Source organism: Epinephelus fuscoguttatus, linkage group LG3, assembly GCF_011397635.1.
Source record: "Epinephelus fuscoguttatus linkage group LG3, E.fuscoguttatus.final_Chr_v1".
In the NCBI taxonomy this organism is placed as follows: domain Eukaryota; kingdom Metazoa; phylum Chordata; class Actinopteri; order Perciformes; family Serranidae; genus Epinephelus; species Epinephelus fuscoguttatus.
In genome coordinates, this window is record NC_064754.1 from 20,424,650 (window position 1) to 20,438,431 (window position 13,782).

At 40.3% G+C, this 13,782-nt stretch overlaps 1 protein-coding gene across 2 annotated transcripts in view; it reads right to left on the reverse strand.

Moving 5' to 3' along the window:
* Window positions 1-927: 927 nt before the first annotated feature.
* The window catches only part of LOC125884311 (polyunsaturated fatty acid 5-lipoxygenase-like), a 78,332-nt gene continuing 65,477 nt past the window's right edge, over window positions 928-13,782 (reverse strand). For both annotated transcript variants that reach the window (XM_049569220.1, XM_049569212.1), the window contains exons 11-19: window positions 8,993-9,159; window positions 8,689-8,832; window positions 7,979-8,182; window positions 7,709-7,795; window positions 7,422-7,591; window positions 6,144-6,265; window positions 5,898-5,998; window positions 2,420-2,590; window positions 928-2,189 (exon numbers count right to left, since the gene is read on the reverse strand). In XM_049569220.1, the coding sequence (XP_049425177.1) occupies window positions 2,010-2,189; window positions 2,420-2,590; window positions 5,898-5,998; window positions 6,144-6,265; window positions 7,422-7,591; window positions 7,709-7,795; window positions 7,979-8,182; window positions 8,689-8,832; window positions 8,993-9,159 (1,346 nt within the window). In that variant the 3' untranslated portion in view covers window positions 928-2,009. The remainder of the gene's footprint in view (window positions 2,190-2,419; window positions 2,591-5,897; window positions 5,999-6,143; window positions 6,266-7,421; window positions 7,592-7,708; window positions 7,796-7,978; window positions 8,183-8,688; window positions 8,833-8,992; window positions 9,160-13,782) is intronic.

A 13,782-nucleotide genomic window follows, 5' to 3' on the forward strand; every position in this document is an offset into this window, starting at 1 on the left:
ATAACCACAGGAAGATTATTTCTATAAACACGGGTTTCTTAGGCTATCGTAATATGTGATTCTGTTTGCATGTAAAAGTATTTTAATGTCGTAATTTTTCAGTGTGGAGCCAATTTTAGATACTTTGTGTACAACTGGGTAGATAAGTAGTGAAGTAGTAAATTAAATAGTAGTACATGTAATGGAGTAAAAAATACAGTATGGCAAAGGTAGAGCTGTTTGAAGCTTCGAATGGGTCGATAGGATTCTGGACAGTGGCATAGTGGTTGATGAGGTGTGCACTACGGGGTAGATGGGTAGGTTACCAAAGAGGAGGAGGGTAGACTGTCCTACATATTCCATCAACTTTTTGACTGACAGATGGGTATACTGTGAACAGAGAAAAAGAAGTGGGTATACCCTGTATACTTGCATATATCCTTAACTACAACACTGGTTCTGGAGGTGTGGTCACCGTATTTGCACAGGCTTTACATAGCCTGTGGTGGTGGGGCCTAATGTTATATCTTTACATGGGGCCCAGAATCCCTGGTGGCGCCCCTGATTACGTCACTTATTTTCAATCATAATAGGAATTATATTATTATTATTTTAATGAAATATTGATGAACAATGTGTCAACCATGTACTAAACAAATAAAAAGTGCACCACCCTCTTTACCAACGTTACTCCTTCAAATAAAAGCACCAGCCTTTACCATTTACAGTTTGGTCAGCAAATTATCAGTGTATCAGCCCAGTCATGCTAATAACAACCATGAAGCAAAATAGTGTCAGTTTATTACTCACTGACTCTCTTCTTCCCACTATTCAATTCTCTCCTTGTGAGACTCAGAATCTTTCTTGGTCCATATATTCATAAATTCAGTTTTGTTTTTGAGTGCCCCCTCCAGTAAATGATAAATGATCTCTCAGACGCCTCATGTGTAGACTTAACCAGTACTTTATTTAAGTTTACAGTAGACCTTAGTGACAGTAGAAAGTATTGATCAAAAATCACCACCCAGAGAAAGTATTAAATGGATTAATTCACACACACAGATTAACATTTCATGCCACGTCATAACAAAATAAGAGCAAATTTCTATAATATGAAGATGTGCTGAATATAGGTACGATTAATTAAGAACTGACATCTAAATGTGCTAAGTCAAATGTGTTTGGCCCTGTGTTTAATTCGGGCTTTGCTGTGATTATCCAATGACAAATCAGCCAAATTACTTTTACATTAATATGCACCATGTTTGTTTTCCCTTCTACAGCACATGCAGATTGTCACATTTTGTTTGTGGATGATACATGTGTTTATACTGTAACTTGTCAATGCAGCAGCTTCACTTATTGTATTCAACTTTTGCAACTGAGGGAAATTGTTTTTATAAAAAGTGTAAAACAAGGACAAGGACAGAAAGAAGCACCTCCCTCATGGAACACAGGGTCAATGAAGCACTGTCTCTTTCTGTGGTTACAGGAACCTCCTGTCCTCCATGAAACTGAGCATACTTTGTTCTGAGTGACAAATACTTGTTTTTCACACGAGATGAAAGAGACACAGTTCACTTTAAAGTTTTGTCCTCTAATACTCACCTATTTTTCTAACATACAGATACAGAGCATGCAGTAAATCAAGCAAAACATAGGTACCTACATTTATTTATACTTCATTATGACAGTAAGTCATAAGGCACAGTTTGCTTCTAAAGTGTTACAGTCTTAATGCAAAATAATATTTTTCCCCACAGTAACTGAGTTTGATAAGAGACCCTGCATATTCACCGACATACTAAGAAGATTTAAGATGTAGATTATGATTTAAACCAGATTTTCACCACATTAAAATCAATCAGGCTGTACAGAAATCACAGATCACTATAAAATGATCACATGCAGTAGCTTCCTTCCACCATAGTACCAGTTAAAACAGAGCATGCAGATTTTACCTTTCTCATTTTTGTTAATATGAAGCTGTATTTGGCTGAAACAGCTGAGAGGGTCACACCTTCTGATATTCAAATGGCCACACTGTTTTCTATCACAGCTGGATCCAGGTATGTGTATGGCACCTCCAGACCAATGTTTCTGATTTTGATGCGTGCGCTTAATGTTTGAAGCTCTCCTTGAAAAGCCTTTACATATTGGGAGGGAATCTCCTCACTGTGATGGCCCTCCAGAGACTTGCCAAGACCGACCTGATGAAATAAATAATAGAATAAAAATGCATTTTATCAATAACATTAAAATGTTCCACAAACATATACTATTGGCACTATAATGCACAGCTGTAAGAAGTGAGCAGGACTGTTTCTTTCATTGACTGGAAGAGGGTGTTTTCCTCTGATGACGTATCAACCTGCTATACAAAACTTGAACATAAATAGGATTTATATCATTCAAATCTCATGAGGTTTTGTTCACTTACAAAGTCATAGGATGATTTGCTGAGTAACCACATGATGGCCATTCCATTAGCCGTTGTGCCCATGTCAGGTAATGTCTGCAGCATCGTGGCCTCGCTTGTTGTCCCCTTTGTTTTTGGTGGAGGACGCTGCAGGGAGATGGGAGTGTTGGGCATCCAGCCTCCATAGTCATACTGCAATGATTGAATGATTGGCAGATAACTGATTAAAACTCACTCACAGCATAGCACTGGTATCATGGTGATAGGGGAGACCGGGGTAAGATGAGCCACTTTTCATATTCAGGATCACTACATCAAGGCTATTATAGTTTTGTTGCTAACTAATATATGTGCATATATTTCAGGGTGTTGTGCATCCCTACAAACAAACAGAATGAGTGTAAACATAACTGTTTTGATAATATAGCATGTCCAAAAAAAGTGGTCTCGTGGCATAACTTACCCCGTGTCTGGGGTAAGTTCAGCATAGGAGTGAGGTAAGTTGAGCCATCTCCCTCCTTACCTCCCCCCGCCATCCCTCCTACCCCCCTTCGCCCCACCTCACCTTCTCTCCTCCCCCTCTCTCTCCCTCCCTCCCTGGGTTAAGATATTCCAGTTATACATACATGTCTGTACTGAATTAAATAAGACACTTCTTCAAATCCATGCGTATTTTTATTTATAACACAGGTACAACAGGTACAATTTTTTTTTAAATTGTTACTGCATATAACAACTTCAAAACATTTTAACATAGGCCTGAGAATGCCTTAAAGTACGCTTAGCAAGAGAACCTTAACAGCTGTGTTTTTGGAAAGAAAATACTAAACTAAATCCGTAGATGTGAATCCTAGTTTGGTGTCCTTGCTAACAGGAGGTCCAATTATGGAAATGAAGGTATTATAATAATTTGAACTTGTTTATTAACACATTTCAGCATTCTGAACCGAAACTCTCATTCTCTCATCATCCTTCCTCTATATGTCCTCCTTCATCCTCTCTAAACTCCTCCCTCCATCTTACTCTCGTTCCATCCACCCCCCTCCCTCCTTCCATCCATATACCACATGCCCCTTTACTCAATATCCAACCTGTCCAGGTTGCAGGGGAATACAAACTGCTGGGACTCTGAGGTTTGGGGAGTTTTGCGATTACATCGCTTCTTGGGAACAATCCCTCATCTATCTCCTTGAAAGTAAAGCTTGGTTTACCATATCCAGCTTTGCCTCTTCTCAGAAACTTAGGGCTCAACTTACCCCTGTTCAAATTGCTCAACTTACCCCATAGCTACCATATTGACTTTATTAGCCCTCACAGCTAAAATGGTGCACTTTCATGCTAGCTGTACTACCTCATTTTGTAGTTGATACCACAACTGATGTATAAAACAAATTAAAAATTATCTATTTTGGTCTAAACACAATCCCCATGAAACTTACGATAGACAAAATTCACTTTCATGGGTGAAAAATGCTTTTTTGGACATAAATCTCTAACCACTTAACCCATGTGGTTCTTACCTTCACAGACTCCATAAAATGATGCCTTCCTCCTAAATATTTGGTCACATGCTCAATTTTATTTACGGTTTCCTAGCAACAAGGGGTGGCTCAACTTACCCTTTGGCTCAACTTACCCCAGTCTCCCTACAATTATTGTTCAAAATGTGCTTTAAAAGCTGCATGTTTTAGCCATGCTATTGCTAGTGGTTGAACAGTTTACGGATCTTTGTCTTTGAATTTTCCGAACACTGGCCACATAAAGTAATACAATTACTACTATAATATTTTTTCCAATGAAAATTTCCCTAAGTCAGGCAAAAAGACATTTTTCCAAACTAAGATTTGTAGTATAATCAACAGGATTGGTGTTTGAGGTGATTTTGGAGACTAGACTACTTTTGGAGATGGAAACTAGATTGTACGAGTGAAGTTATTGAATACATTTCCCAATGAAAATTTACCAAAATTATACAAAAGCCTTTATTCCAAACTAGGCATTGTAGTATAACCAACAGGAGACTGTTACGTGAAGTGATTTTGGAAATACTACTCTTTATAGATGTTAATGAACATTTTTATAGTATCTCTTTTCAGTGCTGCACTTTGTAGACGGTCTCTGCACACTTGTGTCAGCTACACATAGAGAGTAACATTATTTGTCCAGCTCAGATGATGTTTTTTTCTTGATGAAAATTAGGTTGTAGCTCGTTGTCTACTTAACTAGGGTTGGAACAAGGTGTTGTTCATGTTTTAACAACGTTCTGCTTCCAAATGATTGACCCGGGAAGTTTGAATCTGTGAATATCTTTCCAGCTTTATCAAACTGCAGCAGGTGGCTGCTGTTCTTGTAATGAGTACTGTACTGACCTTCTTTGTATCAAAAATTTGTATTAAGCAATGTTTCAGTGTTAAAAACTACATCAAAGTCATTACACTGAATAAGTGTCTGACAATATTGGTCAGGGTCATGACTAACTGATCAAGGAATGGACTTTCAAGAAAGTAAAATTAAGAGCATGTCAGTTGGGCCTTGGGTATGAGGTAGTATGACTGAGTGATGGGGAGATGAGTTGATCAAAATTAGCTTTAGAAATACCTCTGTTTATGTTGCCTCACCTCTCAGAAATTGTAATAGGAACAGCAGGTGGGACCTTCAGGGATTTTTTTTCTTAAATAGGTGGATCTAGGCTGTTACGGTGTGGATTATATGTACAGACAGAACTGTCCACTACTAGTTTGTTGCTTTGGTGATGTAGCTCAAAGCATCACTGTGCCTGCATACAGTGGTCAGTGTAGGTTGGTGGAACAGAGGAAGGGGAGGCAGGTCTGGCCCACTGTAATCTCTGTTGTTGATACCTGGGCTGTTGAGTGAGTGTCTGTTTCCTTTGAGACATTGCGACACATCTGTAAGTTTTCTTAGCACTGTTTTAAATAGTTAATGCAAGAACTTGACTTTTGTCTCTAAGTTGTAGTGGAACATTACAATGTGAATGTGTATACAGAACTGTGAATCAATGAATCACAGACTCCAAACTACACTACCACCACAGTTATGACTGTGTTGGAATGTGGGAATGTGTGTGTGTGTGTGTGTGTGTGTGTGTGCGTGTGTGCATGAGTGAGTGCGTGCGTGCATGCGTGCGTGTGTGTGTGTGTGTGTCTGTGAAATGACTCTTTTATGAGCTACTGTGAGAGAGCTGCAATAGTGATTGCGGTAGAATCATTCTTTTTCTCTCTTACTTGCTCACCAGGTAGATTGCATTTGTGCACCCACAGGAACCTACAAGTGGGTGGTTCTTGTGTTTTCTACTGAATATAATCCTGCCAATGCCACTGCCTACGTGCAGACTCACAGACCTGCTATTATGGCTGCATAGACTCATGTTTATGTCACCCATCTGTTTCCGGTCCAGAAAAAAACCTGCAGACGTCATGAACCCATTCTACAATAATGGCAACATTATAATTGATCATCCCAGTAAATTAAAAGGCTTCACCTGTCCAGCGTTCACAGCAGAGTGTTGTGCTGAGCAACTGAAGATCACCATGGTGACAAACTTGGCCAACCCTTTCACGGTGGTAAAGCTCTGTGGAATTCCTGAGAATTAGACGAAATAAACTGCATGAATTAAAGCTGCCTAGATGATTTAAGTTTGATTTATCTTTGCAATATGAACATGTTATATTAAATATAAATGTGCACATCTCTCATCATTAATATTGAGCTTTTCTTTTAAGCCCACCTGTGCCTTCTTGGGAAAGGAATCCGTGTTCAAAAATGTCCCCAATCCACCTCTGCAGGTCGTCGTCTTTCTGGACCTCATCATTATTCTTGTAGTAGAAGCTGAGCACTCCCTGCACATACCTTTGAGATGTGTGGATAAGTACCAATGTAAAATACATCTGTGGTTGATTTATGCATTTTTTCATACATACTGCAGTATTAAAGCATAACTCTTTTGTGAGGCAATTTGATGTCCATCTCTTTAGTACGATCAGTTCTGTTCTTTTTAAGAATTTGGTGCAATATATGACAACGTTTGTTGAGAGTTAGATAAGAAGATCGATACACCTCTCATATTTGTGCATTAAATATAAAGCTACAGCTGGGTGGCAATTAGCTTAGCTTAGCATAAAGACTGCAAGTGGAGGGAAGTGATTAGCCTGGCTGGCTTCAAAGTTCAAATAGATGCCTACTAGCACCTCTAAATTTTAGTAATTGTAAGAACAAAAGCTAGCTCATAGGGCTCTAGGGGGGATAAGGGCTTTCTTATATTCCTATATCAGGAAACCATGTTGTGTATGATCACTTGCTCAAACAGCAAATTGTCTTTGCATAAACAATATGTATTGTGTCCCTAATTCTAACAGCCGCTCTGTACGGTAAATTGGTTGACGTGCATTTCCAGTATACTGGAAAAAAAACAGCCTCAGTCAACTGTAAGTCATCTCCTGATCAGTAGTTGCAAGATCAGTCTAGGCTCTCTCTATAGGATGGCCTAGCAGCAAGGCATTATTTACAAGAGCACAAAGCACAATTTGGGGAAGAACTCAGTGGAATAAAATAAAATCTCTAATCCTACATTTGTATTCTCAGGGTGCTTTCCTGGTACAGACTTCCTCTCCCTGCTGGAGCATTCTCTTTAACACAGATCTGATGCCTCTGTGCTGGCCAGCTGATCTGTCCTGTCTTCATTAGTATCATTAGTTGTATGTGATTCAGTTGGGTGCTTGGTTTCTAGCAAACAGCTACATTAGTTGTGTTTCATGACTTTTTTCCCTCAAAGCAAATCCTGTACTGAAATCTAACCCTAACTCTAATCTGAGACACACACTGTGCAAATCATGGTCATTTTCCACCCTGGTGTACTTCATGGCCTCTAACTGCATTCTAACTAACCCTGATATGGTGTAGGTCTTTACAGTGTTTAGCATGGCAGCTACATGTCACTAAAACATACATGATTTGTACCAACATTATATTTATTAACAGAATGCAGAATCGAAAGTGACTGTAATACCTGTGGATGATATCCCAAAGCTTGAGTCCATCATCCCTGTAGTAGAAGTTCGGCACGTCCTCCAGCCCACGCTCAGCGATGTCGTCTGGTATGCAGAGGGAGGTGTAGGTCACTGAGGACAGTGATCTCTGCAGGAGTGTCACCAAACCCTCTCCACCAGTGGCTGCAAACTAGAGTCAGATACTACAGTCAGATATGTCAGGAGTATAGTTAGAGACAAATACTGTGCATGATATTGAAAACAAACATTGTTTAGGTGATGGTCTACTGTGTTGGTCTTTTTGTACCTTTGTGAAAACTCCAGTCTCGGATATCAAACTATCTCTCGCCAAGAAGTTGATATGCAGAGTGTAGCGAGTGTGAGCTGCAAGGACCTGAGAGAATGAGGGAACTCTGTTAGTAACACTATTACATGTTAACCAAGTCAGTAATCTTGATGCTTCTATACCATTTAACAGTGAGAAATAATAGAATATATTCACACTAAAACACTATGATTCATCAACTTTGGATGATACAAAAATCAGCAAGCAGGAAAAACTACTACAGTAGTGTACCTTGAACAGTGAATGTGTCCTGGGCACGTTGCGCAGCAGTGACACTGCAAACACTTCAGCCAGCAGATGAGTGCGCAGCAGGTGAGCGTTGAGTTGATGCTCGTTGAAATCTGCACTTCTCACAAAGATCTTGGCCGTCAACCAGTCGTACTCAGAATCAGTAGGAAGGAAGATGGGGTTGTCTTCTGCTGGAGTCTGCTTCAGCTGCAGGAGAAGGAAGGAGGTGTGGTTCATTCAATCCAGTATATCCAATACCAGTACTGGTCAATAATGTTTACGAATTTTCTATAATTGCATTTTTGCCTATTTACTACAGGTACAGGTTTACTACAGGACTGCTTCTCAGTCAGATATTCTGTTGATCCTTTGTGGGGAAATTGTGTATTTTCATTAAATACCAGGTCAGAGCACAGGGTCAGCTTGAGAAGATGAGCTCTACATGTGAGCTCTACATATGAAAGTAAAATTGATTTAACTTGTTTGCATCAGGCTCTATTATCAGCCTTTCAAACTTAGATACAACAATGGGGAGAATTATTTAATGACTAAAGCTCAGGCTGGAAAAAATGAACAGCATTTCCCTGTGGAGAGAATTCATAGCTGCCATCTAGATACTAGCCATGGGAGCTGATACTTGCATAGATCACTGTATCTTGCTTAAAGAACACTTTCAGTGAGGTGGACACTTCCTGTATTAGGGAAAGTCTCACCTGAATAGCAACTGGCATCAGCTTGTTATCAGGTGTTTTGTGAAGCAGGACGAGGGGAGCCATCAAGTACTGCTGCTTCCCATGGATGGTGTTTGCTTTCAGTCCATCCAAACGCTTGTAGTCACACAGGAATATGTTGCCTTTCTGTTGTGGTGAGGAAATCATTTTACTCACACACATACAGTGTGAACGTTACATATACTGACTAAACATGTAGTGCAACATGCAATCCCAAATTTAAAGCATCATGGGGCAAAACATGATCTTTTCTATTGCTAAGATCTATCAACGTCATGACAATCACCTCCATTTCATCTGCCAAGCTGAACTGACCACTGGGGAAGACCATGTCGTCAGTGACAGGAAAGTTATGAGGCAGAGCTGAACAGCGTCGGATCAAGATGGGGTTGACGCCATTTAGAAACTGGTAGGCAAAAAGAGCATCCTCCTTCCAATGTTTCTGGACATAGTCTGGAAAAAGAACAGAGTTGAACTTCATTGAGTTTCAAGCTAGAAAATCGTACTGTTATCAGCATAAAGGACAACTTAGGTATTTTTCAACCTGGGCTCTATTTCCCCATGTGTATGTGTGCTTATGATTCATGGGTACGACTCGTTCTAAAATTTGTTCAGCGACACAAGCTAAAACATTAACAGGGGCAAATGCGTCCCGTATAAGTTTGCGCATTAAAAGTGCTTTTTTTTCGCCACTGACCGGTTCAGATCGCCAGTGTTATCTCTGTAAATAGCATATTGTAGTGATCCTGGGGCAGTGGTGAGTGTGATATGAGTGGAGTCAGCTGTCAGTCAGTGTTGGAGCAGAGAGGGGGAGGGCTACCCCGCTGGCTACAAATGGATGCTAACACTCCTGTCCAGACATTGCGCCTTGCAGACCATCGGGTCTGCAGTGCTCACTTCTCCCAAGATGACTACTGCTACCCGAAGAAGAGAAGACATCCAATCCCAAAACACCTCTTCCTCAAGAAAATGGCTGTCCCACGAGTAGAGAGAGCTACAGACACAGTGGAGCAAAGATCGTGACGTCACACAGCCCAGAGGTAAGGGAAAGGCTAGTATGCTATTTACAGAGATCGCACTGGCGATCTGAACTGGTCAGTGGCAAAAAAAAAAAAGCACTTTTAATGAGCAAACTTATACGGGACGCATTTGCCCCCGTTACCATTTTAGCTAGTTTGACGGCTCCCGGTTGCATCCGCCTCCCTCAAATACTGAACTAACTTTAGAACGAGTTGTACCCATGAATCACACACACACACATACACATGGGGAAATAGGGCCCAGGCTGCTGCTGTCATCATTAGTCATACTTCTACTGTTATAATACACATATGAATACTGTCAGATATTAATATATACTTTCAACATATTGTACCGCAGTAGCCAGAACTATAATTATAATATTATTACTTTCTTTAATGTTGTTGTAAGCTACTGTCATTACCTGCATATCTCTCTCTCTCTCTCTCTCTCTCTCTCTCATTGTGTCATGTGGATTACTGTTAATTTATTATGCTGATCTGTTCTGTAGGACATCTATTGCACATCTGTCCGTCCTGGAAGAGGGATCCCTCCTCAGTTGCTCTTCCTGAGGTTTCTACTGTTTTTTTTTCCCCCCGTTAAAGGTTTTTTTTTGGGAGTTTTTCCTTATCCGTTGTGAGGGTCCTAAGGACAGAGGGATGTCGTATGCTGTAAAGCCCTGTGAGGAAAATTGTGATTTGTGATATTGGGCTTTATAAATAAAATTGATTGATTGATGATTGAGGTTGAAAAATACAGAAGTTGTCCTTTAACTGTACCTGTACACTACATGTGAAAGTTAAAGTGAATCAGACATGATCTTGATTATATCCAATTCAATACAATTACTCATCAATAAAAAACTGAAAAAATAATAGTAAAATACAAAAGGAACGGACGCTTACAGTTGCCTCTCTGTCAGCTCCACTAAATTTGTGTCAAAATTGTGCTAAATTTGAGCTTTTTCCACTTTGCAAGTCTTGATGGTGCTACTTGTGGTTGGCTTTGGATGGTGGCAGCATGTGGCTGCAAGTCACTCATCAGGACGAGGAAATCAATTCACCAGTATGTACATTCTCCACCTGCCGACTTCTGCTAGCCAGCTTCTAGCTAGCCTGGTTTTCAAATGTAAACATCAATAAACATAAGAAAAATTAAGAAGAATGAGCACCAGCTGAAATCGCATCCTGCTAGCTGGACAGACGTTGGGAATAAACTGAATGACCTCCGTGCCACACCAGTTTCCAACATGATATCAGCAACTCTAATATCCTTTGATTCACAGAAACTTGGGTAATCCTGGACAGCGCCATTTAATTGTTACCATGCTTTATGATGAATGACTATGATCAATGTGTCAGTGGGACTCTGAGCTGCTGTCCCAGTCCTGCTGAGGATCACCACTGTCTGAGTTCGGGTGGAGCAACAACACATCCCGGCTATGTTGTCGGGGTCAGGATGTGTGGACAGTTTAATCATTCCACAACCATGGATTACCAAAATCATCCAGAGACATAGACAATTATAAAGAAGCAGCCAACAATGGAAAAAGACGCAAACAAGGACTGCATTACAATCACATCGTATTTGGTCCACAGAAACAAAGAGAAAGTGTCAGCAGTCACCTCCAGTCTCTCTCTCTCTAAAACCTACAAATCAGGTTAGAAATCTCGGGGTAATAATGGACTCAGACTTGAACTTTAACAGCCACATCAAATCAATAACATCAGCAGCTTTTTACCATCTAAAAAACATTGCCAAAATCAAAGGTATAGTGTCTAAGCCTGACTTGGAGAGACTTATCCATGCATTTGTCTCTAGTAGGTTAGACTACTGTTACGGCCTGCTCACTGGCCTCTCCAAATGGGCCATAAGACAGTTGCAGTACATCCAGAATGCTGCTGCTCGGGTCCTGACCAAAACCAGGAAGTACGAGCACATTAGTCCTGTGCTCAGGTCTCTACACTGGCTTCCTGTGGCTAGAGAATAGACTTTAAAGCAGCTCTGCTTGTGTACAAGTCTCTCCACGGCCTAGCACCAAAGTACATCTCTGACATGTTAGTGCCATATGAACCATCTCGGACTCTGAGGACCTCAGGGACCAGCCTCCTGCTGGTGCCCAGAGTCAGGACTAAACATGGGGAATCAGGATTCCAAGTTTAATGCAGCTAAAATCTGGAACAGTCTTTCTGAAGATGTGAGACAGGCCATTTTCTACTCTGACAATGTTCAAATCTAGGCTCAAAACAGCTCTATTTCACTGTGCATATGACTGAAAGGATCTTATCTTATCTGCACTCTTCTCTTTTAAAGTTCATTTTATAATGATTATTTGTGTTTTTATTTTGTATTGTGATTTTAATGCATTTTCTTGTTCTGTAAAGCACTTTGAATTACTTTGTGTACGAATTGTGCTCTACAAATAAATTTGCCTTGCCTTGCCTTGCCTTGCCACAAGTTCAAGGAGCTGATGGGACCACATTTCACTGGAGTTGTACCTTGTATAATTCCATGTCACAAATACATTTTCTTGTTTGAAATTTTCTTAAAAAAAAAAAACCATTCTTAAAAATCGACCTTCATTTTGATTTAAACTACACACCTGTACAGTTTCAAAAATTCATCTTACATGGTTGTGACACTATCATGTTACAAAATCTGTCCATAGACAGACAAACAGATGTAGAAACACATGGTACTCAAAACTGCTTCTGTAGTAGTTTCCATGACAATAGGTGTCACTAGAATCACATTTTGCCATGATCTGCATAGACAGCCCAAAGACCATCTTTCCGGTAGTGAAATACTTTGCTTTAAAACTTTAAGCATTTATTTGTTGTTGCTGCACATCTTCAGTAAGTATTTCATTGGAAAACAAGGCACCAGATAAACTAGCTAATTGTATCTATATTCTATGTAACCCTCAGAAAAAAGAAAGTTGAATCATTCATATACAAATAAGTTATTGTACCACAGACAGTGTTTCAGGGTACTGTTCTTACTGATGCATGGCCGTTACACACTACACAGCTTTTCTACGACAGATGTTCGGTTACCCGGGCTCATCTTTATCATCAGTTTGTAGAACCTGTTATCACGTTTAACGATGAGCAATGAGATCAGTGATGTGATTGGCTGAGAGAGTATTTACTGTAATAATCACTACACCCACTGATCTAGACTAAATTCACCTTCACCAAGCCCTCTGCATGTTGAGTCACAGCACGAGATGTTCATAGAGACTCAAAATATTTTTCAGGAGAACGCAAAAGTTTTAGGAAAGAACACAAAAGTCTCTCGGGAGAATACCAGAGTATTTATCTTTTTTCACCCAACTGATTTTAGAAAACTTTTTGAACTGGTGCTTTCCTATGGTTTCTGTGAGGAAGATTTGAATTTGGTTAATGTTGCGGTTTCTGATCATAGGACAGTGCTCTTCCAAGTTCCACTCCTCTTCCCTGACCCCATACCCACCACACTGATTTGCTCCTGCCTCCTAAATTCACTCTCTGTTCCGCTTTTCTGCCAAGCTTTTAGATACAGGGGCATAAGCATAGAGGACCTTGTTAGTGTTAAGAATATTTAATTGTTTGTTTGCTCCAAATGACCTCAGTGTCCTAAGGAAGTAAACACATTTTTGCACCTGATATAATCTGCACTCCAGGATAAAGCAGGATCTACGTATGGAGATATAAATATATATTGAAATGTAGAAACCTGTTCAACCTTTATTAGCTGTTTGAAAAACTATGTTGACATCAATGATGGATTGGTTCATCTCTTATCTGTCAAAAAGGTCCCTCTTTGTTACACTTGGATATGCCCCCTGCTTTTGTGTCCCTCTCATTTGTGGGGTCCCCCAGGAGTCTGTTTTAGGTCCCCTCTTATTAATTGTGTTCATGCTACTGTGACGGCCCCAGTGCCTTGGTCCTTCGATGGTCCTGTGTGTGTGCTTTGTGTCTTGCAGGTCCTCAGCTGGGTGGAGCTGAGATGCCATGAAGTAACTGGGAACACCTGGCCAGTGTTCCCAGGCTACTTAACCCCGCCTTCCCAGTC